This window comes from Centroberyx gerrardi, chromosome 22, assembly GCF_048128805.1.
Source record: "Centroberyx gerrardi isolate f3 chromosome 22, fCenGer3.hap1.cur.20231027, whole genome shotgun sequence".
Taxonomy (NCBI): domain Eukaryota; kingdom Metazoa; phylum Chordata; class Actinopteri; order Beryciformes; family Berycidae; genus Centroberyx; species Centroberyx gerrardi.
This window is the reverse complement of record NC_136018.1, coordinates 16,799,486-16,822,580: the sequence shown is the minus strand read 5'-3', so window position 1 is coordinate 16,822,580 and position 23,095 is coordinate 16,799,486. Positions and strand designations below refer to the sequence as shown.

At 43.6% G+C, this 23,095-nt stretch overlaps 1 protein-coding gene across 1 annotated transcript in view; it reads left to right on the top strand.

Moving 5' to 3' along the window:
• Positions 1-23,095, top strand: part of sspo (SCO-spondin) — a 93,593-nt gene that overhangs the window by 34,204 nt on the left and 36,294 nt on the right. Inside the window, exons 47-84 of the mRNA XM_078291505.1 lie at positions 33-203; positions 872-1,052; positions 1,305-1,380; positions 1,496-1,517; positions 1,648-1,768; positions 2,364-2,577; positions 2,834-2,975; positions 3,203-3,379; positions 3,916-4,077; positions 4,822-4,920; positions 5,052-5,207; positions 5,814-5,972; positions 6,282-6,446; positions 6,622-6,813; positions 7,009-7,131; positions 8,118-8,247; positions 8,804-8,929; positions 9,568-9,659; positions 10,887-11,126; positions 11,324-11,494; positions 11,978-12,233; positions 12,707-12,753; positions 12,897-13,067; positions 13,283-13,417; positions 14,615-14,751; positions 14,839-14,933; positions 15,106-15,155; positions 15,674-15,844; positions 16,118-16,288; positions 16,651-16,730; positions 16,967-17,136; positions 17,259-17,305; positions 17,837-18,037; positions 18,688-18,858; positions 19,984-20,184; positions 20,489-20,585; positions 20,799-21,019; positions 22,006-22,158. Coding sequence (XP_078147631.1) covers positions 33-203; positions 872-1,052; positions 1,305-1,380; positions 1,496-1,517; positions 1,648-1,768; positions 2,364-2,577; positions 2,834-2,975; positions 3,203-3,379; positions 3,916-4,077; positions 4,822-4,920; positions 5,052-5,207; positions 5,814-5,972; positions 6,282-6,446; positions 6,622-6,813; positions 7,009-7,131; positions 8,118-8,247; positions 8,804-8,929; positions 9,568-9,659; positions 10,887-11,126; positions 11,324-11,494; positions 11,978-12,233; positions 12,707-12,753; positions 12,897-13,067; positions 13,283-13,417; positions 14,615-14,751; positions 14,839-14,933; positions 15,106-15,155; positions 15,674-15,844; positions 16,118-16,288; positions 16,651-16,730; positions 16,967-17,136; positions 17,259-17,305; positions 17,837-18,037; positions 18,688-18,858; positions 19,984-20,184; positions 20,489-20,585; positions 20,799-21,019; positions 22,006-22,158 — 5,493 coding nt within the window. The remainder of the gene's footprint in view (positions 1-32; positions 204-871; positions 1,053-1,304; positions 1,381-1,495; positions 1,518-1,647; positions 1,769-2,363; positions 2,578-2,833; positions 2,976-3,202; positions 3,380-3,915; positions 4,078-4,821; positions 4,921-5,051; positions 5,208-5,813; positions 5,973-6,281; positions 6,447-6,621; positions 6,814-7,008; positions 7,132-8,117; positions 8,248-8,803; positions 8,930-9,567; positions 9,660-10,886; positions 11,127-11,323; positions 11,495-11,977; positions 12,234-12,706; positions 12,754-12,896; positions 13,068-13,282; positions 13,418-14,614; positions 14,752-14,838; positions 14,934-15,105; positions 15,156-15,673; positions 15,845-16,117; positions 16,289-16,650; positions 16,731-16,966; positions 17,137-17,258; positions 17,306-17,836; positions 18,038-18,687; positions 18,859-19,983; positions 20,185-20,488; positions 20,586-20,798; positions 21,020-22,005; positions 22,159-23,095) is intronic.

Below are 23,095 nucleotides of genomic sequence, written 5' to 3'. Positions count from 1 at the left end.
CGTCTCCTCTCATCTCCTCTCCTCTCCTCCAGGTTCTCGCTGGTTGACCACCCCCTCTCCTCCCTCCCCAGTCTCCCCAGTAGGTGGCTGCAGAGAGATGGAGTTCCAGTGTGAAAACGGCCGCTGTGTGCCAGCAGGTCCGCTGGGAGTCGTCTGTGACGGGGTCAACGACTGTGGGGACGGATCTGACGAGATGTACTGTGGTGAGCAGCCCAACCTAACACACCTTTCTTTCATTTCACAGCCATACAATCTCTGCAATTTTGAAGTATTAAGTAGTATAAAGTTTACCAACCATTTTATTGGTGAAATAAAGTTTATCCACCTTGTCAAGCAAATAAATTGTGATGATCTTAATATACGTCGTATGAAAATAAGTTTCTATTCTGAATACTGACTCGAGTTCATAGTTCAGCTACATCACTGTTGCACTGATCATTAAAAAAAAGCAAAAACTAAGCTACATGACATGAAATGTAATGTTACATCAAACTGAATAAGCAAATTCTGTTTGAGCCTGGTGGTGAGTAACAGAACAGTGGAAGAAGAAGTTTATATCTTTGCTTTCACCTGATGTCACAGCTCTTCATAGCAGCCGTTTTCTGTTGGCTATTTTATGGTGGTGATTTTGTGCTCTTCCTTCTAAGCATTCTGTTTAATTCAAATGCTTCAACTGGAAGCAACCAATTGAGCCACACCACAACAGCCCATCATCTACTTTTTCTAAACTTGGCTACTTGCAATTATGTTATTTAGAACTTTTTTGTAATTTACTCTGAATAAGGGTGCCAGGTCTGTGCTTAAGCTGTCATTCTAACCAAAACTGTGCATTGAAATCATGCTAACTTATATGACCATCCACTACTTCCAGGTACGCAGCCCTCTCCGACAGCCACCAGCCCACGCAGCTGCCCTGCTGGTCAGTTCTCCTGCCCCCCACCGGGGGGCTGCATCAAGGCAGCGCTGCGTTGTGACGGGATCCCCCACTGTCCTGGAGGAGAGGACGAAACCGGCTGCCATCCCCACGACAACACCACCACCCAGTCAGACAGGTGGAGGGGGCATTATTATTATTATTAGTAGTAGTAGCAGTATTACCAACTCCCACAGACCCCTAGATCCACCAATGCATTCTGCTTCTTGCTAATCTCTTTCTCTTACCTCTCCAGCTCTTGCTTTCTTTTTGTGGGTTTTCAGTGTGATTCCTTTGAGTGTATTGTAGAGTTGTCAAGTAGAATTTCAGCTAACACATTTAGATTTTGCTCTAACTCTATTCCTCTCCATGGTTGTATGTCAACTTACAGACCGTACACACCCACGCCTGCCCCTCTCAGGACTCCATCCATGGCTGCTGTCACTCACCCTGCAGTAACACCAACGGTGAGGAAACGCCTCAGTGAATTAACGTGTCCAGCCTCTGAATGTCTGCATCAGTGGTGTTTATACATGCTGTGTATTTCCTTATTTTCTGTTTTTTTTCCCTGTTTATTTTCAGGATGGTGCCCCAGGATATCGTGGTAAGTATTGCATTGTAGAATGAAGAAATTCCCGCAAAATGATCTCGCAATGTATGATGCTTCAAACTACTAATTTGGCTATGTTGAATGGTATTAAACTCTTGTTAATGAGACTAGTCGTATTCTGCAGGTATCTGCTCCTCTGCCCTGGGATTGGAGGATGGGAGGATCCGTTATGGTCAACTGACCTCATCCACACAACGAGAGAACAACCCTGCCGATGCAGGACGACTCAACATAGTGCCCAACGTGTGAGTGATCAGGACTTTGTGTGGTAATCAAACCTGTGTGGTAATGAAACCTGGGTCAAATAATAGTCTCAAACATTTGTTGCAGGTTCTAGGTTATCCTACTGAAGTGTCAGATGGATGGGGTTTGTCACATACAACCACTGAATTTGAAAGTTAATTTTGTATACTTTTCTGTGAAGGACAACTGATCCAGGTCTGATAGTAGCCTTGGTATGCTGCCTGCAATATTTTGTGGCATGTGGATATCACCAATATCATGTTGGATACATGAACCACAATAAAAGAGATGATCTTTATTTATCAACATTTAACATTTTCTATGGTGTCTATAGTGTCACATAAAGTTGGGATTATGTATGAATGCAAGTTAAAGCTTTTAAAAAAGTACTTTGTGGTTAATTTTTGCTGTTAATGTTTAAGGAGATTTTGGAATATGCATAAAATGTTGATGCTGCTGAAAAGAAGTGCTTGGCCTGCTTGTACTTGAGTAAATTGTCCTTTCTCCTTGTCAGTCCTTTTTCCACATCTGCTAGTGTGACAAAAATACAAAACAGAAAATAAAGAAAAACTTGTTGTTTTTTGTGCCGCTTACCAGTCTGGTAATGGAGCCTGGTTGGAGCCCCTTGCCTACCGACCCCCAGCCATATTTCCAGGTGGATTTCCTGGAGCCCACCTGGGTATCAGGGGTGGTGACCCAGGGCAGTGAGCGCATGTGGGGCTACCTCACCAAGTACCGCCTGGCCTTCGCCCTGCAAAGCAACCACTTCACAGATTACACTGAGAAGGGGACGCCTGGTGGGCCTGCTAAGGTATTTGTATTGATTTGAAGATTTACAGTCATATTTCACTTTATTGCATCAGTAGTTTTCGGTACTTGCATATATCCTCATACAAGACTTCAGCGTGCCACGGTGAGGTGTACCTTGAACATTGCGATGTCCATACAGGGTAAAAGAAAAGAAAAATCCAATTCATTCTTCTTGCAATAAAAGCCTTGCAATAGAAGCCCTTATTTCATTGTCTAATTCATTGCATGGATTAAGTGTCTCCTTGGTTGTGTTGTAGGTGTTTGAGGTGCGGATGGTGGGCAGGACCCCTGTGACCCGCTGGCTGGGTCGGCTGGTCAGAGCTCGCTACCTGCGCATCATCCCTGTGGAGTTCAGACACACCTTCTACCTCCGTGTGGAGATCCTCGGCTGCAGAGGAGGTAAGGAATTGAACTAAATACATAACTAAATACTAAGGATCTAAATTCCCTGGATTTCGCATTTTCCAGGTCTAAGTCCCTGGTTGTTCCAGGCAAAGTGTAGAAGCCGTTGAGTGCTGACTCTTGATTATTTTTTTCTAGCATTAATAACTAGTCAGTGGGTGAGTTGCAAAACTGCCTTCACCATCAGTGTTTATAGGCAACAACTCTTCCTTCTGCTACTGTAGATGAGCTGGTGACGCCCAGCAGTGTGACCACGTCTCCCTCTGGTGGTGGGAAGGTGACTGTGCAGCGCTGTAAGCCGGGCCAGTTTGCCTGCCGGCACAGTGAAGAGTGCGTCTCTGTCTCTGTGCTTTGTGACGGCCGACTGGACTGCAAGGACCATTCTGACGAGATCAACTGTGGTGAGAGCTGATAGAGTTTTAGTCATAGACATTTTTCAAGTTCCTTTGAGTCACGCCACACCACTCATGTCATACCAGCCTCCATAACAAACAACCTAGCTACCTCAAACAGAGGCATCAATTTGCTTAATTCTAAACTATGGCAAAGTCCCTACTGTGCAACTAATGTAATTTCCAAATTTTGATTTCCAAATCAAACATCAAATTATAGATTATAATTTACCATACCTCACTTAGGTGAGGTATGGTAAATTATAATCTAAGGTAAGCTATACAGTAATTGGGGCCCACGACCGCAAACCGTATTGAAAATGTTCTACATATAGGATAAACATATAGGATTCAGGTTACATTTGCCATCGTTGCTGCCAATTTATTACACAGATTAAAATGTAGAAATGTACAGCACCTGCCTGCCTCCCTTCCTCTCCCTTTGCTTGCTCATTTTCCATCTGTCTCCCTTTGTTTATGCCCCCCCCCACCCCCACCCCCCCACCCCACACACACACACACACCCCAAACCCCCAACCCCTCAGGTACGGCTCCAACAAGAGGCTCCCCGGGGCTGCGAAACCAGACCAGCCCCACAGGGAGACCAGGTTTCCATGGTGACAGCACAACGGGTGCCCCTGGCCTCCATACCACCAGGTCCCAAGGAGGCCGTCCCGGTGTGGCTACCACGGCGGCTATCCCAGGGGTCACAGGTCGACCTGGACTTCACCAGCCCACCACCCCAAGCACTGGTAAGCATAGTCAGCACTTGCTCAAATACACTTTTCACTCTCTGTGTCTTTCACTGGGCTATAACACGCTGATGATTTTAAATCTTTCAGTAAAACTAACCAGGCTTTTTTAATCTTTCACCAAGAAGTGTTGGCTTGGTGTTGTTTCCCCTCTTATTTATTGGCCTTTTTTTCGAACCAACGAACAGTTTTATTGTGTCAGTACCCACAGAAAGATTATTTGTTCTGTTTTTTCTTTTGCAAGCAGCCAAAAGATAATTGGTCCTTCTGGAGCTTCAATTCATTCCATTATCAAAAATACAATACTTTTAGATAATCCATCAAACACTCTGTTCTCTAGATTTTGAGTACTTCCCACCTGGCAAACAGCTCTGTTTCCTTTTCTGTGCTTTGACTTTGAATGTGTGTAATTTAACTGTGAACACCAGTGATTTCCAAGCTTTTAGTTTTTTGCCCAAAAAATATCTGCCATACAGTATTGAAATGCTCCACACTATTCCACTGTTCAGCAGAACTGCGTCATTGAGACAGACTGCAATTTGACCTTTTTTTATGCAAACATGTCAAGTAGCTTCAGGAACTACCTGTTTCTGGCTATTTATTATGCACTATTGATCATTGAAATGTATTGTCCTAAATTATCAGGCCATTGGAACACCACGCCATCGGTTTACCCAGGGGTCAATGGCTCTACAACGCCCCAAAGCCTCTACCCTGGTCTTGGCACCACAGGTCGACCTGGACTGCATCTCACCACGACCCTCCACCCTGGAAGACCTGGCCTGCACACCACAAGAGGTGAGAGAGACACGGGACACAGTGGTCTTAGGAGTTCTGCTAGAACCAGACAGTCTGACAATATCTCATCAAAGGCAGTTTTATTTTGATAGGCTCCCACTTTTTAACCTCTGTCCTCTATCCATTCACAGCTCCATGGATCACCACTGCTTCCCATGACGGCGGCCTACCCAGAGTGCTTTGCGTGGAGGGCCAATTTGCATGCCGGTCATTTGGCTGTGTGGACTCGGCGCAGGTGTGTGACGGCAGACAGGACTGTTTGGACGGGTCAGACGAAGAACGCTGTGGTACGAATCGACATGTCGGGGGCATTTGAGTCGGGGTACAGGGGAATGGTGTTGACATTGTTCACACATATCAATACATTTCCTGTGGTAACAATAAATTTTAGGAGGAAATCCGAATCAGAATTACAATAAATGTGCAGGAGTTGGTCTTGGTGACATTGGAGACATATTGAGTGTTGCACAGTAGACCTCACATACAGTACAATGCAAGCAAGAGTAGAGTGCAAGAAACACTATCGACCTAAAGCACCAAGGGGAAAGCACCAATTTACTTTACTGACATCCCCTTGTAAAATCCATACAAATCATTCCCTGACTAAAGTCCTCATTCACAATACAAGAAATTAGAATATGAATCACCTTATATAAAGTATTTTGACATACTGCCATAGACAGCACCTCAATCAAAATGAGTCAAAATGATTTTTTTTTGGTTTTGCCCCAGAATCAAATCAGTGTTATTTTAATCTGATTCATGTTAACATGAAAAAGCGAAAAAGCAATGAAACAAAGTCCTTTTGAATGTCCTTTGACTTGCGTTATCCTTGGAAAATGTCCGATACAAATTTAATGGGCTTTTGTTTTCGTGCCTCCATTCCCCCTCAGGCACCACGGCCAGGCCAGCGGTGACCACGCGGCGCCCCCTGGTGCCCAGCCCCTGTTCTCCCAAGCAGTTCTCCTGTGGCAGTGGGGAGTGTGTTCACCTGGACCGCAGGTGTGACCTGCACAGAGACTGTGTGGACGGATCGGACGAGAAAGACTGCGGTAGGATATACGTCAGCATCAAAAACTGGTTGCTAGACCAAATAGGGAAGACTGATATTTTTGTTACATGCTACAGATTAATGTCAGCCTGGAACCCAGAAAGATAGCAATTGCACGGAGATCAATTGATGATGAAAAAGTATTTGTTAATATGTGAGTCTCATTTAGAATCCATGGTAGATCTGTGTTCATTTATAGAACAAATCCGAATTGCACAGTACAGTATCATGAAATCATCCTCTCCTCTCCTCTCCTCTCCTCTCCTCTCCTCTCCTCTCCTCTCCTCCTCCTCCTCTCCTCCCCTCTCAGTGGACTGTATCATGTCTCAGTGGACACCGTGGAGTCAGTGCAGTGTGTCCTGTGGTCTGGGCTCTTTGTTTCGGCAGCGGGACGTACTGAGGGAGGCTCTGCCTGGAGGGGCCTGTGGTGGGGCCCAGTTCGACAGCCGAGCCTGCTTCCCTCAAGCATGTCCAGGTCTGCCCTCCTCCTTCTGTTTTTTTTACTGTGGCTGATGCAGCTTTTCCTTGTTTGCTCTGGTGTTTTTAGAAGCAAGGTTTTCAATCTCTTCTCCTCTGCTAATCTCACCGTCAAAGTTAATAAATGATCCTGTCTCCTAACTCTTTCTTCCCCATCCTTATATGTAATGTAGTTGATGGCCATTGGTCGGAGTGGACAGAGTGGTCGGAGTGTGACGTCCAGTGTGGCGGCGGCATCAGGAGGAGGAACCGGACCTGCTCGGCTCCTCCCCCTAAGAACGGTGGGCGGGACTGTGAGGGCATGACCCTGCAGAGCCAGAGCTGCAACAGCCAGCCCTGCAGCTCAGGCACCGGCACACAGACAGGTGAGTCTGGAAACAGCCTGTGAATTTATTTGAGCTTTTTTGAAAAGCAGAGACCTAGCTTGAATATACAAACCCGAAACACTTGCACTGATTATGGGATTGCTGCATGATAAATGTCATTAAATTAGTTGAATTGTGTCTGCCTAATGCCAATGTCTTTAAACATACTAACTGACTGACTGGATGGTTGTTCAGGCTGTGTCGGCGGCATGGTGCTGGTGACTGAGGCGGACTGCCTGGCTGGCAGAGTGGATCCCTGTCCTCCTACCTGCTCACATCTCAGCCTGACCAACAACTGCACCGCAGCATGTGTACTGGGTAAGACACACTGAGGAGCTGATGGTGTGGTGACTTCAGTGTTTCCTGTATAATGTCTTGTAGATGTCGGGGGTGGAGGTCATTTTGTTTCGAAGACCCAGGTTCACTCCTGGATCAGTTCCACCAAGAGTTGCAGTGAAGGAATTGCGCTTTTATATCATGATGTATGGACAGTTGTGCTGTAATTACAATTCTATTTTTTTTAGGACAGATGATAAATTGTGTTTACATTTTTCTAGCTGTGGGGGCAATTTTCCAGTTGTGAGGAGCCACCATGGATGAATTAATGTAAAGGAAACACTAGATTTATTGCCAGTGGCATTTATTTTGCTATTTTGAGATTGTTTCCAAGCTTGAAGTGGGACCCTTGCGCTTATTCATCAATATCCTTTCCCATTGTTCCAGACCTGCAGGGGCTTACACAGGTCTCTTTTATATGCTTGTACAACTTAAAACATCCTCAAGGAGAATTGTTAAATGTCAGTGTCCCATTGTGCCTAATTAAACAAAGATTTATTTAATTATAAAGATACTTGCATCATTGTTTGACGTCATTGCATTTTTCATCCATGTCTCACAGCAATTTGCCCAAAAATGAAAATTCTGCTCTTGCTGTACCAGTTAGAACCACTGACCTATAATAAAGATAGAACAGAGAGGAAAGGGTGGAGTAAATATGGGCGTGCATTGATTGCACTGGAAAATGGGCCAGAAGTGCTGAATGATGCCAATACAAGAAGCTCCCATAGTCTGTTAATTGATTCATTACTATGATTTAATGGATTGACAATTTCACCCAGTCTGTTAACTGATTCAGATCAGAAAGATTTCCTGGTGGGATGGGGAAGCTTCTTAAAAGCCATAGACCATCTCCTTTGAAATCAATCCCAGTCATATTCTTGTAGGTAGGACAGTAGCTCCCGCAGGCTTATTCACTGGTAGCTGAAACACTGATACAGACATAAATTCATTCTGTCTTTCTCCAGGGTGTCGCTGTCCTGATGGTCTGTACCTTCAGGAGGGGCGATGTGTGAACGCCAGCCAATGTGTCTGTCACTGGGACGGCCTGACACTGCAGCCTGGACAGGCGGTCAGCAGGGACCAATGCACCACATGGTGAGACAGAGACATGGACATTTTCATTGCTCGATATTTATAAAACACTGATGATCTTCTAAAATGTTAGTTTTGTCAGTAAATGGCTCATAATGTAACTTCAGTAATGTTGAATTGTGACTTAACTTTCATGTTAGAAATTATGTTGTCACCTTTTTCAAATGGTGGATATCTGATTTTGAAATTAAACTTTTAAATTATACATCTAGCTATGTACAACATTTGGAGCTTCAGTGTATCATTTGAATTACTTACACTGTGTCAACAGTAGGCTATGGATGTAAAGGCGAAGCTACGGTAGACACATCCAAACAGGCAGAATGCATAGCAATAATCTGAGAAAACTATTGAAAAAAAAATTGTTTTACCCAAAATATGCACTCATTATACTGTAACAAAATAACAAAAAAGTGGCTTACATTTGCATTCAACGTCTGGGGAGACATTTTTGGTGTTATTGATTAGTTCTCTACTCCACTCCCTGTCTTCCATGTTGGTAATTTGCGAATAACTAAATAAAATCTAAATGACAGTTGCTTCTGTTTTGTCCCACCAGTGTGTGCAGAGATGGACAAGTCACCTGTGACACCTCTAGCTGTGAGGCAAGCTGTGATTGGTCAGCCTGGTCGTCATGGTCACCATGTGATGTAACCTGTGGTCTGGGCCTACAACAGCGCTACAGGTGAACCTGCTTAATACGAGGGATTTGTATAGCACCTTACTCTTTACTGCACAGAGCGTTCAAATAGTGACCAACCACCATGAACCCAGCCTCATTTCACTTGACAGCAGAAGTTTAATAAAAATGCACTTTTTTGATTAAATAATTCTGCTCTCATTTCTTCTGTCCTACTGCTGTTTTTTTTTTTTTGCACACCCTAATCCATACTTTTTCCCCACTCTTTCCATTATACATTCTACTTAACGTGTTACAATTGTTGGTTGTATTATGTTTATATAACCCCAATTTGTTATATTCTTGTTTATATAAAATTTTTCCCTGCTGTACCCTATTAGTATTTGCTGCTGCAATGACCTCTGTTAAGTAAAACACCATGTTAAAGCTCAGAATGCAAAGATCTATCAAACGATCTCCCACAATATACCTGTTTGTCCATATTGTCCTCACAATCAGTCTAGGGTACAAAAAACCCATAAAAAACAGAAAACAGTTTGTTCTCTAAGCTGCAGTTAAAAGATTTGTGGATGGATTTTTTTTCAGTTCACCCACTACCATGATTGTAATGTCTTGTCCAAGATTTGCAGAAGGTTGAGGAGCCAACTCAGGTCTTTGGTCTTCTGATAACTTTGTCCCTCCAGGTCTCCAGTCAACCCAGCAGGATCAGTCAGAGTCCAGCCCTGTCCAGGAGACTCTGCTGAGGCCCGTCAATGCTTCAGCCCCTGCCTCCCTGGTATACCAGCTGACACACCATCACACAACAGAAACAATCATGCTGACGTGTTATGTTTTGTTAACTTTTCTTTAATTTTATTTATTAGATTAGTCCTGCTGAGATCAAGGATCACTTTAACAAGGGAGATATAAGCCAAGATAAAATGTTATTTGTAAAATCAGGTTTATAATGTTACACAGTTGTATGCGCTAAAGATGGACGTCTGACCAAAAAGTTTGCTGCACATCCACCTATCAAATAAGAAACCTCTCATCCTTAATTTTGGTGTGTGTGTTTGTTTCCACTTACTACTTGTAAAAGAATTAACTACTCTTTATAATGAAGCCACCTCAACAAACCTGTAAGCAAACCACCATGAATGTACAAAACCTGAGCTATAATCACAGTCTTTCTTGAAATACTGCTTTAGCAAAAGCCTTAAGTCTCAGGCCAGTATGTCACCGGTGAAATGTAACTTGATAAGTAATCTACAGTAATTGCACTCCGTCTCACCCTCTTTCCCATTGCCAACAACATTGATGGTTACATTTTGATCTTTGTCCTGCTAAAGAGTAGAATAAAATAAAATATAATAGAAAAACACTGGGGTTTTCTGCTGTTGGTTGGTACCATGAGTACTAGGGCTGTTTCCAGTGGGTCTCCCACAAGACATTACACTGGATCCCTAAATAATAAACAAATTTGAGTATCACACACAATCTAGAATTCTATCTTAATCTAAATTGCGGTTATTGTCACAACTCTTGAAGAGTTTTTGGATGGAGAATAAGCTTTATTAGTCCAGTGAAATTTGCTCAAATAAGTACAAATACTACAAATAACCTTTTTACAGCCTCGAAATGGCTGTCAAATCATCACGTTTAGCTGTCACATACCGTCAAGCCCTGTATCAAAAGCTCAGACAATACATTTCAGAGTGAAAAAGATGCATCTGCAATACATAACTATGTAAACAAAACCAGCAGTGGGGGACAGTGTTTTTAACAGTGGGTGTGATCCTGTAATCATGGATTGGAGCCGGTTTCATGTTGTTCCTCCAAATAATTACAATCAGGAACATGAGTGTTTTTATATGGAAATGGGATCACTGTCATATTCTTCTCGATATGCTATGTAACATGATTTTATATATTTAATGGAGAAGTGACGCCTTTCTCACAGAGCTTTGAATCCCACCACCAGAGGGCGATATGATGACTTTCCCTCTCCATGTTGTGCATACAGTGGCACCAGACGGAGTTTGGAGCAAATGGACCGCCTGGTCGGAGTGCAGTAAGACCTGTTTCCACCACGTCGACGACGTGGGGCTCAGACGACGATTCCGCAGCTGCAACCACACACACACACCCTCCACACACACACACGCTCCCTTCAACCACATGTACTCCAACCACACACACATGCACTCTGCCTGCGACGGAGACAGCGAGGAGCAAGAGCCTTGTAATACCATACACTGTCCAGGTATGACAGATATATGTAGACACACACACACACACACACAAAACACTTATGTTCATAATTCACCTATCCTCAGTTCCATTCTCTGCCCGTCCCTCCCCTCCACAAATCATGTGGTTGTGTGTTGAAGGATGGAAAATGCAAGAATCAATTTCTCTGTGTAAAAAGACTATAAAACTGATGTAGCTGTATACTTCCAGTGAATGGCGGCTGGTCAACATGGTCGCCGTGGTCCCAGTGTTCGTCCGAGTGTGACTCTGGTGTGCAAACGAGAGAGCGATTCTGCATTTCACCCTCCCCGCTGCATGGGGGCAGCAGCTGCCCCGGGCCACACATACAGACAAGAGACTGCAACTCCCATCCCTGCTCAGGTACTGCAGTAAACCAGTGTTGACTGATCACACATGCTTTGGAGGGCCTAGAATAATCTGTATGTGAGAGAGACAGTTCAAGTCATTTTGTCACCTTATTGATCACCCATTCACTCCATTTAATACCATGCAATGTATCACATTGATGTAAATTCCCGCTCATATCAGACAGTGCTAGTCCAGCTTTCAATGTCACATGGTGCTGTTATGGGGGGTATAAAGCATCACAGACCGGCCGGGTAAACATAGGCGTGCTTTGTGCAGTTTACTGATGTCACCTTACATGATTTATGGATATTGAAGTTCAAATCTTTCAAAAAGTGACCTCCTGCTACCATTTAGAGCTGCTAACATGCTAAATTGCCGGTGTGTAACAGTGTGAACGCATTTTGCTTGTGAGTCACCAGTGTCCATTGGTTGCATGCGCATGCCTGTGTGTGCATGTACATGGGTTTACTTACATTTCCACTCTTCTCCTCACAGGTGTGTGTCCGGAGGGCATGGAGTACATGACTGCAGATGAGTGTGAGGCTCACGGCGGTGCGTGTCCACGGGTGTGTTTGGACATGACCTCCACAGAGGTGCAGTGTGCCACGGCGTGTTACGACGGCTGCTACTGCGCCCTGGGCTTCTACCTGCTCAATGGAAGCTGTGTGTCTTTGGCGCAGTGCCCATGTTACCACCAGGGGGAGCTGTACCCAGCTGGTGCCACACTGCCTGTGGACGCCTGCAATAACTGGTACTGTCTGCCTATGTCCAAAGACACGACTAGGCTAATAGGGATACCTTCTTATCACTGGGCTTGTACGATATTCTGAATATAAGACGTTTTATTCCAAAGTCGAATATCCACCATTTGAAAAAGTGATGCCTTCTCTTACAAAATGATTGCAGGTATTCAAGTAAATTGCTGTTATTCAAGTAAAGTAAATTACTATCCCGGATATACTAGATGTTAAATAAATAAAATTGCAAAAAACAAAAAAGATCCAGGACTAGGGCTTAATTCATGTGAAACCTTCCCATAAAAGTTTCAGTCGTCTGTACAAATGCTCACTCACTTTGCATCTGTTGTAAATATCCTTACTGACATTCCAACAGTATTCCAGCTTTCAATAGCTTTCTCTCCATGACCTGTACACACTGAAAAGGATGTAGTACAGTGTCAAGTCTAAAATCAAATGCCAATTTTTTGCATTTTGTCTCAAACAGTACCTGCACTAATGGAGAAATGGAGTGTGGGGCCGCTCCTTGTCCTGGTGAGTGGCTTTACTATTAATTGCATCTCCTTTTTATCAGTAAGCCAATTTGGAATGTGCATTATTATCTCTCTCCCTCTCTGTCTCTGTTTTTTTCTCTCTCTTCCTCTCTTTCTTTCTATGTGTGTGTGTGTCTTTCCCAGTGGATTGTGGTTGGAGCAGCTGGACCCAGTGGAGTGCTTGCAGTCGGACATGTGATGTTGGTGTGAGGAGGAGGTATCGGTCGGGGACCAATCCTCCTCCAGCGTTCGGGGGTCGGCCCTGCAAAGGAGACAGGGTGGGGATGGATACCTGCAGCATCGAACCCTGCTATGGTGAGGAGATCTGCTTGGTCATATTGTTTGATAATGTTATGTGGGAAACACTCATCTAGTATGGTTAAACAAAACTAATCAGACTTATTGGGTTTACCTGTCTTAACTCCTGTTTACTCAATTTTATTTCAGTGTACATTATAAGAAATTAAAAGCAACTCACAGCTTTAAATCAAAAGAGAAGTATTTTAACCCAGGTGTGATGTGTCCTGTAGGTGTGAAGGAGCCGTGGGGTGCGTGGTCGGAGTGTTCGGTGACGTGTGGAGGAGGTTACCGGAACCGAACCCGCGGGCCGGTCCGAACCCACGGCACCGCTCAGCAGTTCAGCGCCTGTAACCTGCAGCCCTGTGGTACGGCAACACACACATCTGCTATTTTACCCACAATCCTAATGCTTAGATTTGAAGCCTGAGCATGGAATGGGTTACACCGGTTTGGATACACACAACAGCATTTTTCGGCGAATTTCCGGAATATCATAGAATATTGAGAGGTTTATTCCAGTGAGGGAATGTCATGGAATTTGATAAATACTCTGGGGAAGTCGGGGAATATAAGGGACTTTTATGGGGTCACTGGATCACTTTACAGGAATCTACCAGAATGTATTTTGCAACGTGTTTCACACATTTACTGCATTAGATGGTGGTTTTGAGCCAGAAAGCAACATTAACATACCAGGAAGGAATACAAATTTTAGGTCATGAAAGTGCTCCAACTTAGTTATATAAAGTCATGGAAAATTCATGGAATTTTATATCAGGCCCATAGTGGGGACCTTGATTTTTTGCCAGATGTAGCACCAATTAAGCCATTTCAAATGAGTTTAGAATATATCAGCAGGAAACTCCAACATCACTATGTATTTTAATCCAATATGGGTTTTTGAAGGCTGATACGGATATCTTTGGACTGAAGCTGTTAATAGCTGATATTTTGTGATATGGGGGGATCCAGGAGGAGCCTCTGTCATATCAGTGATGGATGACATTGACTTACTAATATCAAATTTTTAATAAAAGGTCAATGTTGGATTTATCAATGCATACTGATGCTTGAAAAAGAAGGTTAGGGGGATATTGCTGATCATTTTCCTATTTTTCCTTATGACATGATGTGTAACAAATACAACAAAAGTACCTAATATAATTATATTTGTTGGAAATCATTCATGTAGTGTAGTGTTTTGGAATCTAACAATCCTAAAAATGCATTACAATATTTTCATGGATTATGTTTCCATAGCTTTCAATGATGCATTTCCTTTTGGGACAATCTCTCCCAAATCTCATCACAAACAATTCAAACTTTGGATAACCCAAGCTATTATAAAGTCCATCAGAAACACAAATTGTATAAACATATCTTTAAAGTCCTACTCCCTTTCGCTTCAACCAATTTAAGTAATACAGAAATAAACTGAACTATATCATCAGAGGTGCCAAAAAGCACTACTACAAACATAAATGTAATATGAGAACTCTCTGGAATACCATCATTTCAAGTCTGACTCACCCGATGCCTGCTTGGCCCTGTTGTGGTGTTAGGTGACGGCAGGGTGTGTCCGCCAGGCCAGGAGTGGAAGCAGTGTGTGAGAGGAGCAGTGTCATGTACAGACCTCACTATGGACCTCAGCAGGAACTGTACACCAGGCTGCCAGTGTCCACACGGGACTGTCCAGCAGGTGGGTGGGGCTGCTATACACACACACGCAAACACACACACAGACACACCTTCACCGTTCATGTTCCTCCATATAAACTATTCCCAGGATGGGGTGTGTGTGCGGGAGTCTGAGTGTCGCTGTGATGTGGATGGGGAGCAATACAAGCCAGGAGACATCGTCCCCAGAGACTGCAACAACTGGTAATTCAATGTACCTTTTAAGAACACTACAATGATGTGTTGTACAGAGCAAAATAACATAATACAGTGCAGTAATAACCATTTTAACTTGTTTCTGTTCCTTAGTGCATATGTGTAAAGATGGAGTTAAAAAGTGTGTGTTTGTTTAACATCTGTGTGATTACATTTAAAGCACATGTGAAGCAGGGAGGATGATAAACTGCACTCAACTCAGCTGTAATGGTAGGTAAAAACATTTCACAGTAAAATCCTAGAATTTGTATTATTATACAGCCACTGCTGCTGTCCCTGTCACTCTTGGTAGGCATTATCAAACAGATGTGATGGATCAAATGGAACATGTTCACATATAAAGGATAATATAGGTTATTTTTGACCTGGGTCGTGTTTTCAGATCATTTGCCATCATGTTGCTTAGTTCTAATTGACATGCCATCTATTTCACCACTAAAGATTGACTTACCTGTCAAGGCTGATGAGTTGGCTAGATGCACTGTTCTCAATACAATCCTCCAATACAGTCAAACAGAGGTGCTCACATTATAGCCACAGCGAATGTAAATGGCCCATGGTGCTATAGTAATGCATGAAACAACGTGAAAAGGAGAGCACTATGAATAAATTACAGTATTTTGTCCTGTCTTCTCCTCCACCTCACTGGTCTACCCCACTCTCTCTCTTCCCTCTCTCCCTCCTCACACACACACACACACACACACACACACATACACACTCTCCAGTGGATGGCCAGTGGTCACTGTGGACTCCTTGGGGTCAGTGCTCGGTGTCGTGTGGAGCGGGTCTCCAGTCTCGGTACCGGTTCTGTTCCAGCCCCCAGCGCTCCGGCAGTGGCCTGCCCTGCCTCGGACCCCACCGCCAGGACCAAGTCTGCATCACCACCCCCTGTGACCGTGAGTCAAAGGCTACGGTTGTACACTTAGCATTTCAACAGGATTAACTGTTATGCATCTCCTGCGGCTGTATTTATTTAAATCTGTGTCTACATTACATATACAAATAGTGTACAGACTTTAAAGTCTGAATGAGACATAGTCTACTATATTGGCTGGTAGACAGTAGAAAATAACAACAGACAAAACTGACCAGCATTTACCTGGTGTTTGTTTGGTGTCAGGATCTCAGTGGTTTTTGTTCCCATTTCATGATGTATTGGCTCATTCCAGGCGACGGTGGCTGGAGTCAGTGGAGCAACTGGACAGACTGTACCAAGTCATGCGGTGGGGGTGTTCAGAGCCGGAGGAGGGAGTGTGACAGTCCCAGTCCAGAGGGGGAGGGGAATTACTGCGAGGGGCTGGGAACTGAAGTTATAGCCTGTAACACTGACCACTGCCCAGGTAGATATAGACTCTGTGTGAGAGAATGTGTGTGAGTACGACTGTTTGTGTATATGTGTTGTGCAAATATTATTACTGCTTTGAGGTGGTCACTGCAATCATAGCCTGCGTTTTCTGCATGTTCATGTTGAATTTTGTGTGTTGTGTACATACCTGGATGTATTTTTTAAGCCTTATTTAACCAGGCAAGTAAACCCATTCTTATTTACAGTACAGTATATGTGTCTGGATGTTGTGTTCATACTATACTTGTATATCTAGAATCTACAGTGTATCACTGTGTGCGTGTGTGTGTGTGCGTGTGTGTGTGTGTGTGTGCGTATGTGTGTGTGTGTGTGTGTGTGTGTGTGTGTGTGTTTCAGTGGCGCCGTGCTCCCAGGTCCCAGGGACAGTGTTCAGTAGCTGTGGTCCCTCCTGCCCTCGCTCTTGTGATGACCTGGCTGTGAGTTTCACTCCAAACATGATTCCTGTCTCCACCCATAACCACTAGTAGAAGATTGAGTCAGGTTGTGTGAATATAATTGAATGAATGTTTCGACATCTAAAACAAATACCTATACCGGAAACAGTGGTATATAGACGGTAAAGTGCTAGTGGGATGTCTGCGAAGAGAGAAGACTGATGTTGAGGGTAATGATGATAATGTTGATGATGATGGCATTCTGTCCTGTCCCCCAGCACTGTGACTGGCGGTGTGAGGCAGGGTGCTACTGTACGGAGGGAAAGGTCCTGTCTGCTAACGGGACGGCCTGTGAAGAGAGAGAAGACTGTCCCTGTCTGGACCTCAGCACCGGACACCGGCTGCAGCCAGGAGAGACCACCACAGCCCCCGACGGCTGTAACAACTGGTCAGAATAATACACACACACAGAGCAGCACATATATTCATGTACACATTTGCACACTCACACAGACACAATCGGAAAGTAATGACAGGAAAAGAATAATGTAGGTATTTACTGTGTTTCAGCACCTGTGAGGGTGGGAGACTCAACTGCACCAGTGACCCCTGCCCAGGTGAGTAAGGCCAGCTGTAGTTTAAATGATAACTGATGAATGATAATTCAAATGATTGACCTCCTTGAAGTAGGAGCCAGAAGCTCAGGCTGGCAGAGTCAATGTCATCTTTTAAATCACTTCATATGACCTATTTCTATAGACCTGCTTTTACATTATATATTGATGCCTCTTTCTCCTCTATTGCTTTTTTTTGCCACTGTCCTTTACTTTTCTTGTATAACCCTGTTTCTGTGTCTTCTGTTTTCTTGACTGTGGAGCACTTTGTAAACTTTGTTTTAGAAAAGTGATATACAAGTTACTGCTACTGGTCCAAGTATGATTAATAGATATTAAGAAAATTGAGGCCTGACTGGCTGGTGTGCGGGCTTTTGAGCCAGCGCACCCAGTAAGTAATCATTACTGACTTAGTAAACACGGGCAGAACATCAAATGTCTTTCTTTGTAGTTTTGTGATTAATAGACAACTTTTAATCTCTACCATGGGAAAATTCTGCTATATCTGTGATGGCTACATCTCTGCCTGTCCAGTGTCAGGTGGCTGGTGTGACTGGTCGGAGTGGACACCTTGCTCCAGGACTTGCGGGGCAGAGTCGGTATCCCGCTATAGGAGCTGTGGCTGTCCCGAGCCCAAGGCTGGAGGGGCAGCCTGCCCTGGAGAACAGGAAATCCACAACGGGGTCGGGGTTCAGATCCAGAGACAGCCTTGTCCCGTCATCACCTTCTGTCCAGGTAGGGAGCCAGAGATATCTACTTAGAGAGTTATGCCACTGAACTATCATTGGTTCTTGATAGAGAATTCTGTAAATTAATTTACCAGGCAATAGATACAATTTCTGCATTTTTGGCTAAAATTGCTTACAGTCAAAATGTAGTTCCAGAAAGCAAATAGTTGAATCACTGGAGGCTTAAAATAAGTTCCAGATTCCTCAATGTCACAACTATTTTAGATACAAGGCTTTGCTCCATGGTGACTTGATAAAGTGTCATTGTAATGTCTTCTCCCCCTATTTTTGTCTACCATTTGCCCTTCGTATCTCCTCCACTTTTTCCCTCCTGCTTCTATTCTTTCTCACTACATTTTTCTGTCTCTCCTTGTCTTTCTCTCCCAGTGGTCTCCTTCTGTCCAGGTAGACAAACTTAATGATAAAGTGCATAATGATAAAGTGACACTGTGATGGCTTTTTTTTATTTTTCCTGCTGCTTCCCCTTGTTTTATCCCTTCCTTTACCCCGTCTAATTTTACTCAACTCTCACACTATCCGACATCATTTGTTTGTTCCACTTCCTCTCCTCATTGCTTTGTGTCTTTCTGTCCCTCACCCTCTCTCTGTCTCCCTCTCTCTCTCTCTCTCTCTCTCTCTCTCTCTCTATCTATCTAGTCCATGGTTCATGGAGTCCCTGGTCAGCATGGTCGGAGTGCGATGGGTGTGCCGGGGCGTCCAGTCGTATCAGGGAGTGTAACAGTCCTCCTGCCAGGTTCGGAGGCCTACCCTGCCTGGGAGAGAGCAGGCAGAGGCGTGGCTGCCATGACAACATCACCGTCTGCTCAGGTCAGCTACTATAAGATGGTATACTTACTGTGGATCTACACAGAAAAGCACACAAACTTCCACTTCAAACTAAGGTTGCTGGATGGAAATGAGGATGAAATGAGAAAATGTAGTCAGCACACTTCATTAATACTTTGTGGCAAGCAGGGTTGATGTTGAGTGTTGGTCAGGAGGTGGAGAGAGGTGAGGGGAGGCCTTATGAGAAACTAACCAGCTGATCCCTGTTAGCATTCCTTTATCTGTCTCTTGTTCTCTCAGTAGATGGTGAAGCCAGGGAGAGGCTGTTGGAGAAAAAAGACAAGAAGCCTGTGTGTCTGAAAGAGAAGATTGATGAAAACGGTGCTTTGGTTGAACTCTCCCTGTCCTCCCATGTTCCCGTGCGTGTCCAACCCCGCAGAATGACAATTACAGGGGTACTGATAAACGCCAAGGTGACAGGTTTCTGCACCGCAGTGATACTTCTGCAGGATCGGACACACATCAACACAGATGACGGGGAGAGTTCAGCAAAACGCTGTTCATCAATCTTCCCTTTCAGGAACACATTTCATTCAATCACACACAATCAGCAGGCTTCTGGGCTGTTCTGTCCAGCTTTAATATTGCTGCTGGTTTCTCTCCCAGGCTTCACAACCTGATGAAAGTACAGGGAACAGATTGCACCATTAATAGGAATCATTTCTTCCTGCTTGCCACAAACTCCCATGTGTCAGTTTTTTACCAAGGCATATAAAGGGTTTCATTGCAAACTGAGACACCTGGCCAATTGAAAATTATTGATATAAGCATTATGGTACTTCTTAAAGGATATTGGGTAACTTAAGTCCCTGGTTGACAAAACCATAACACTTTTACAAACTGGATTTTCTATATTTTGGAGATATTGAGTGTTTTAGAAATTTACTCACTATATTTAGTTTTCATGTGGCAGAATCCCCTTTCTAATCTGGCAAGTGTAAAGTATACTTTTACACTGGCTCATGCATTTACTCCTCACATGTAGTGTAAACTGCTAAGACGCTTATCTGACCATGGACAACTCTGCCACAGTATGCCAGAGCATCTACCCCAGTTTCCTGTACACGTTAATTATCAGCAAACTGTACTTCTTCCCATGTTATGCAGACTGTGGTGGAGGGCAGGAAGAATGGCCTTGTGGGAAGCCCTGTCCTCGCTCCTGTTCAGATCTCCACGGTGACACCGAGTGCTTGGACTCCCCTGGGTGCAGCCGGACCTGCGGTTGTCCGGGTGACATGGTTCTGCAGGACGGAGTGTGTGTGGCCAGGGAGGAGTGTCGCTGCAAATACCACAACAGTACCGCTACTGGTTAGACCCTCACTCTGTTTACATGGCAGCTACAACCCAAACTAACTAAAAAGAAGTCAGTTGTTCTGGATAGAGTTTTTTACTTTGAGAAAATCAGCTTGACGTTTCAGTTGAATTCAGGCCACTTAGTTTATTCAAATCCTTTTGAAGTGGTTATACACTGTTTCAGTAAAATCGGTTTTGACATGTATTGACATTCAGCATGCTATTGATTTGTTCTCTCTTGCTCGCTATCTTTTTCTGTGTCTCTAACTCTTTCTGTCTCTCTCTCTTCCTCTCTCTCTGCTTTGCTCTCTCTCTTCAGGTCTTGATTCCAGTAATGCATCATGGGTATGGCCTGGTGGGTCTGATTGGCAGTTTGCAAATCCAGGCGACAGCATCATCAGCGACTGCAAAAACTGGTACAGTAACATTGAATAGCTCTATAGCTTTTCAGACAAACTATAGTTGTAGTATAAATAGTTTTTACATTAAAAAGAAACTAAAAAAGTCATGCAGTACACATGAGTACATGGCATATAAATAAAAATACATTTTCATCAGTTAACAAGATTAATGTCTTTTATCTTTATTTGTGGTTTATTTTGCTTCTGTTCTTCCTCACTTTCTCTTAGTTCATGTGAGGCTGGGGTTTTGCAGTGTCAGTCAGTCCCTGGTTGCCATGTCGATGGCGGCTGGAGCCAATGGGGAGCCTGGACGGAATGCTCACTTCCTTGTGGAAGCGGAGTCAAGTTCAGGAGGCGGCAGTGTGATAACCCGTCACCGCAGAGTGGTGGGAGGGGCTGTCTGGGTATCGCTGAACAGCAGAAAGACTGCAACACACACCCCTGCACAGGTATTCACGTCTCAGATGGTGTAAACCTCACCAATCTAGTATAAGGTGTAACTTTTTTTGCCTGAAAAGAGGTAAACAGCTTTTTGTGATCCCAAACGACACATTGTTTTTGGAACTGAGCCTACACCAAAGCTGAGCAATTAAGTGAGAAATTCAGCCAGACCTAAGTCTGACCCAAGTTCAGTTGGTCCCAATGAGGTTGGTTATAAATTATTCTGACAAATAAGGCGGACGTGCTTACATTTGATATTAGAGTAGAAGATGTATTCTCTCATCCATGTTATGAGGAAGGTGCATTTGAGAATAATTTACCACAGAAATTTGAAATTGAAATTGACACTAATTGGTCCTTATACAGGAATTCTAATATTATTTCAAAATTCCCAGTCCAGTGTTGCATAATTATGTTGTGTACAGTACTTTGTCCCTAGACTGCAGTGTGTCGTTTGTGTCTCAAAGTGTACTTTGCTCTGGGCTAGGGTGATTTGAGGTGGAATAAAGGAGGAAAAAAAATATGGCATGCATCCCAGTTCATTTTTAGGGAAAATATCCGACAAAACAATACCAGAGATCCCTGTCTCTAGTACTCCTGCTGGCCTAGGATCAGATCCTGCCCGGAAACAAAAGATTCTTTACCTCCCTATCATCCCCCTCAGTAAATTTGAATAACAAAACCATTGGCTACCCTCCACTGTGTAGTTTTGTTCTATATTAATACATTCATTGCAAAGTGAGATACCCACTGTTTGAAAAGGTGAAACTCTATGGCATGCGACTTAAGTGGCTGGGTATCTTAAGATGTTTGGTTCTAAAAATGTTACATTTTAGAAAGTCTAATCATCTGTACATTAAGAATAGCAATAAAGATCAGGTAACAGGTGTTGTATCCAAAATGGATATACAGATTTTGAAATGAAACCCTTGGTATTTTATTCTCTTACTTTGTGGACTTGTGTCTTTACATCTCTGTGTGTTTTTGCCCTCAGACTCAGTAGGTCCGTGGCTGCCCTGGTCTCAGTGGTTGGTGTGTTCAGTCAGCTGTGGTGGAGGGCAGCAGTCCCGCTCTCGCCTCTGCAGCTCCCCACCCTGCAGCGGCCTCAGCCGGCAGAGCAAGACCTGCAACACCCAGGTCTGCCTCGGTGAGTCCCCACTGCGAACTGGTACCATCCAACACAATACAGCGGTCACTTCTGACAAACCCTTCATTCATTCCTCCACTGTTTATTTCCCTCCATCTGTCAACATGGTTTTACAGCATTGCCACTAATGTGTTTTCTATGGCAGCACAGCAGCAATTGTTGCAGGCGTGCTTGCTGCAGTATATAGCACATAAGGCTTTTCAACACTTCCAGTCTGATTGCGACCTTATTTGCCCCCACATCCCCACAGTTCCTCCTCACACAATCCCCTCTCATCTCTGGAGCTGTTGGATAAGTGTTCCGTGAAATGAGACTCCTATTTTTTCATTGTGTCAACTCAGCTTCCTTTTAATGTGAAATAAGCACTCTAGAGTTTTGGTGTGTCTGAGATGGGATATCTAACTGAAGTAAAAAAAAAATTTGATATGAAAAATAGTAATATTTGGAGTGATGAGAATCATAATTCTGAGGCCCAGGTTCACCCAGCCGTTCTTAAACTGCATACCCAATAGGTGTTAAGAATGACTCTCATTAGATATTTATATCATGAAATATGGACAGTAATAGCAATTGGAATAGTCATCATAGTCATCAAACGGCAAATTCAGGTCAGTCAGGGATGAGACGCGCCATTCCTCCAAACTATCACGGTTTACAGAACTTAAAAAAATCGTTTTCTACATCCATGTATGTTCTTTACTGGGCAGTATCTAATTTTAAAAAATGAAGTAAAAGTTGTATTATCTTTTAACTATGAATCTTCACACCTTAGCTGCAAATTTTCACTCCACTCCTACAATCTTTCTTGTTTATTCACAAAAGAACTATACTGTACCTCAATTTGTACTTGTTTTTTTGGGTGGACTGAGCAACAAGGCTAGATGGTACATTTTCATTGTATTTCCATTTTTCTTGCTGTGGGGCGGCCCATAGCTGA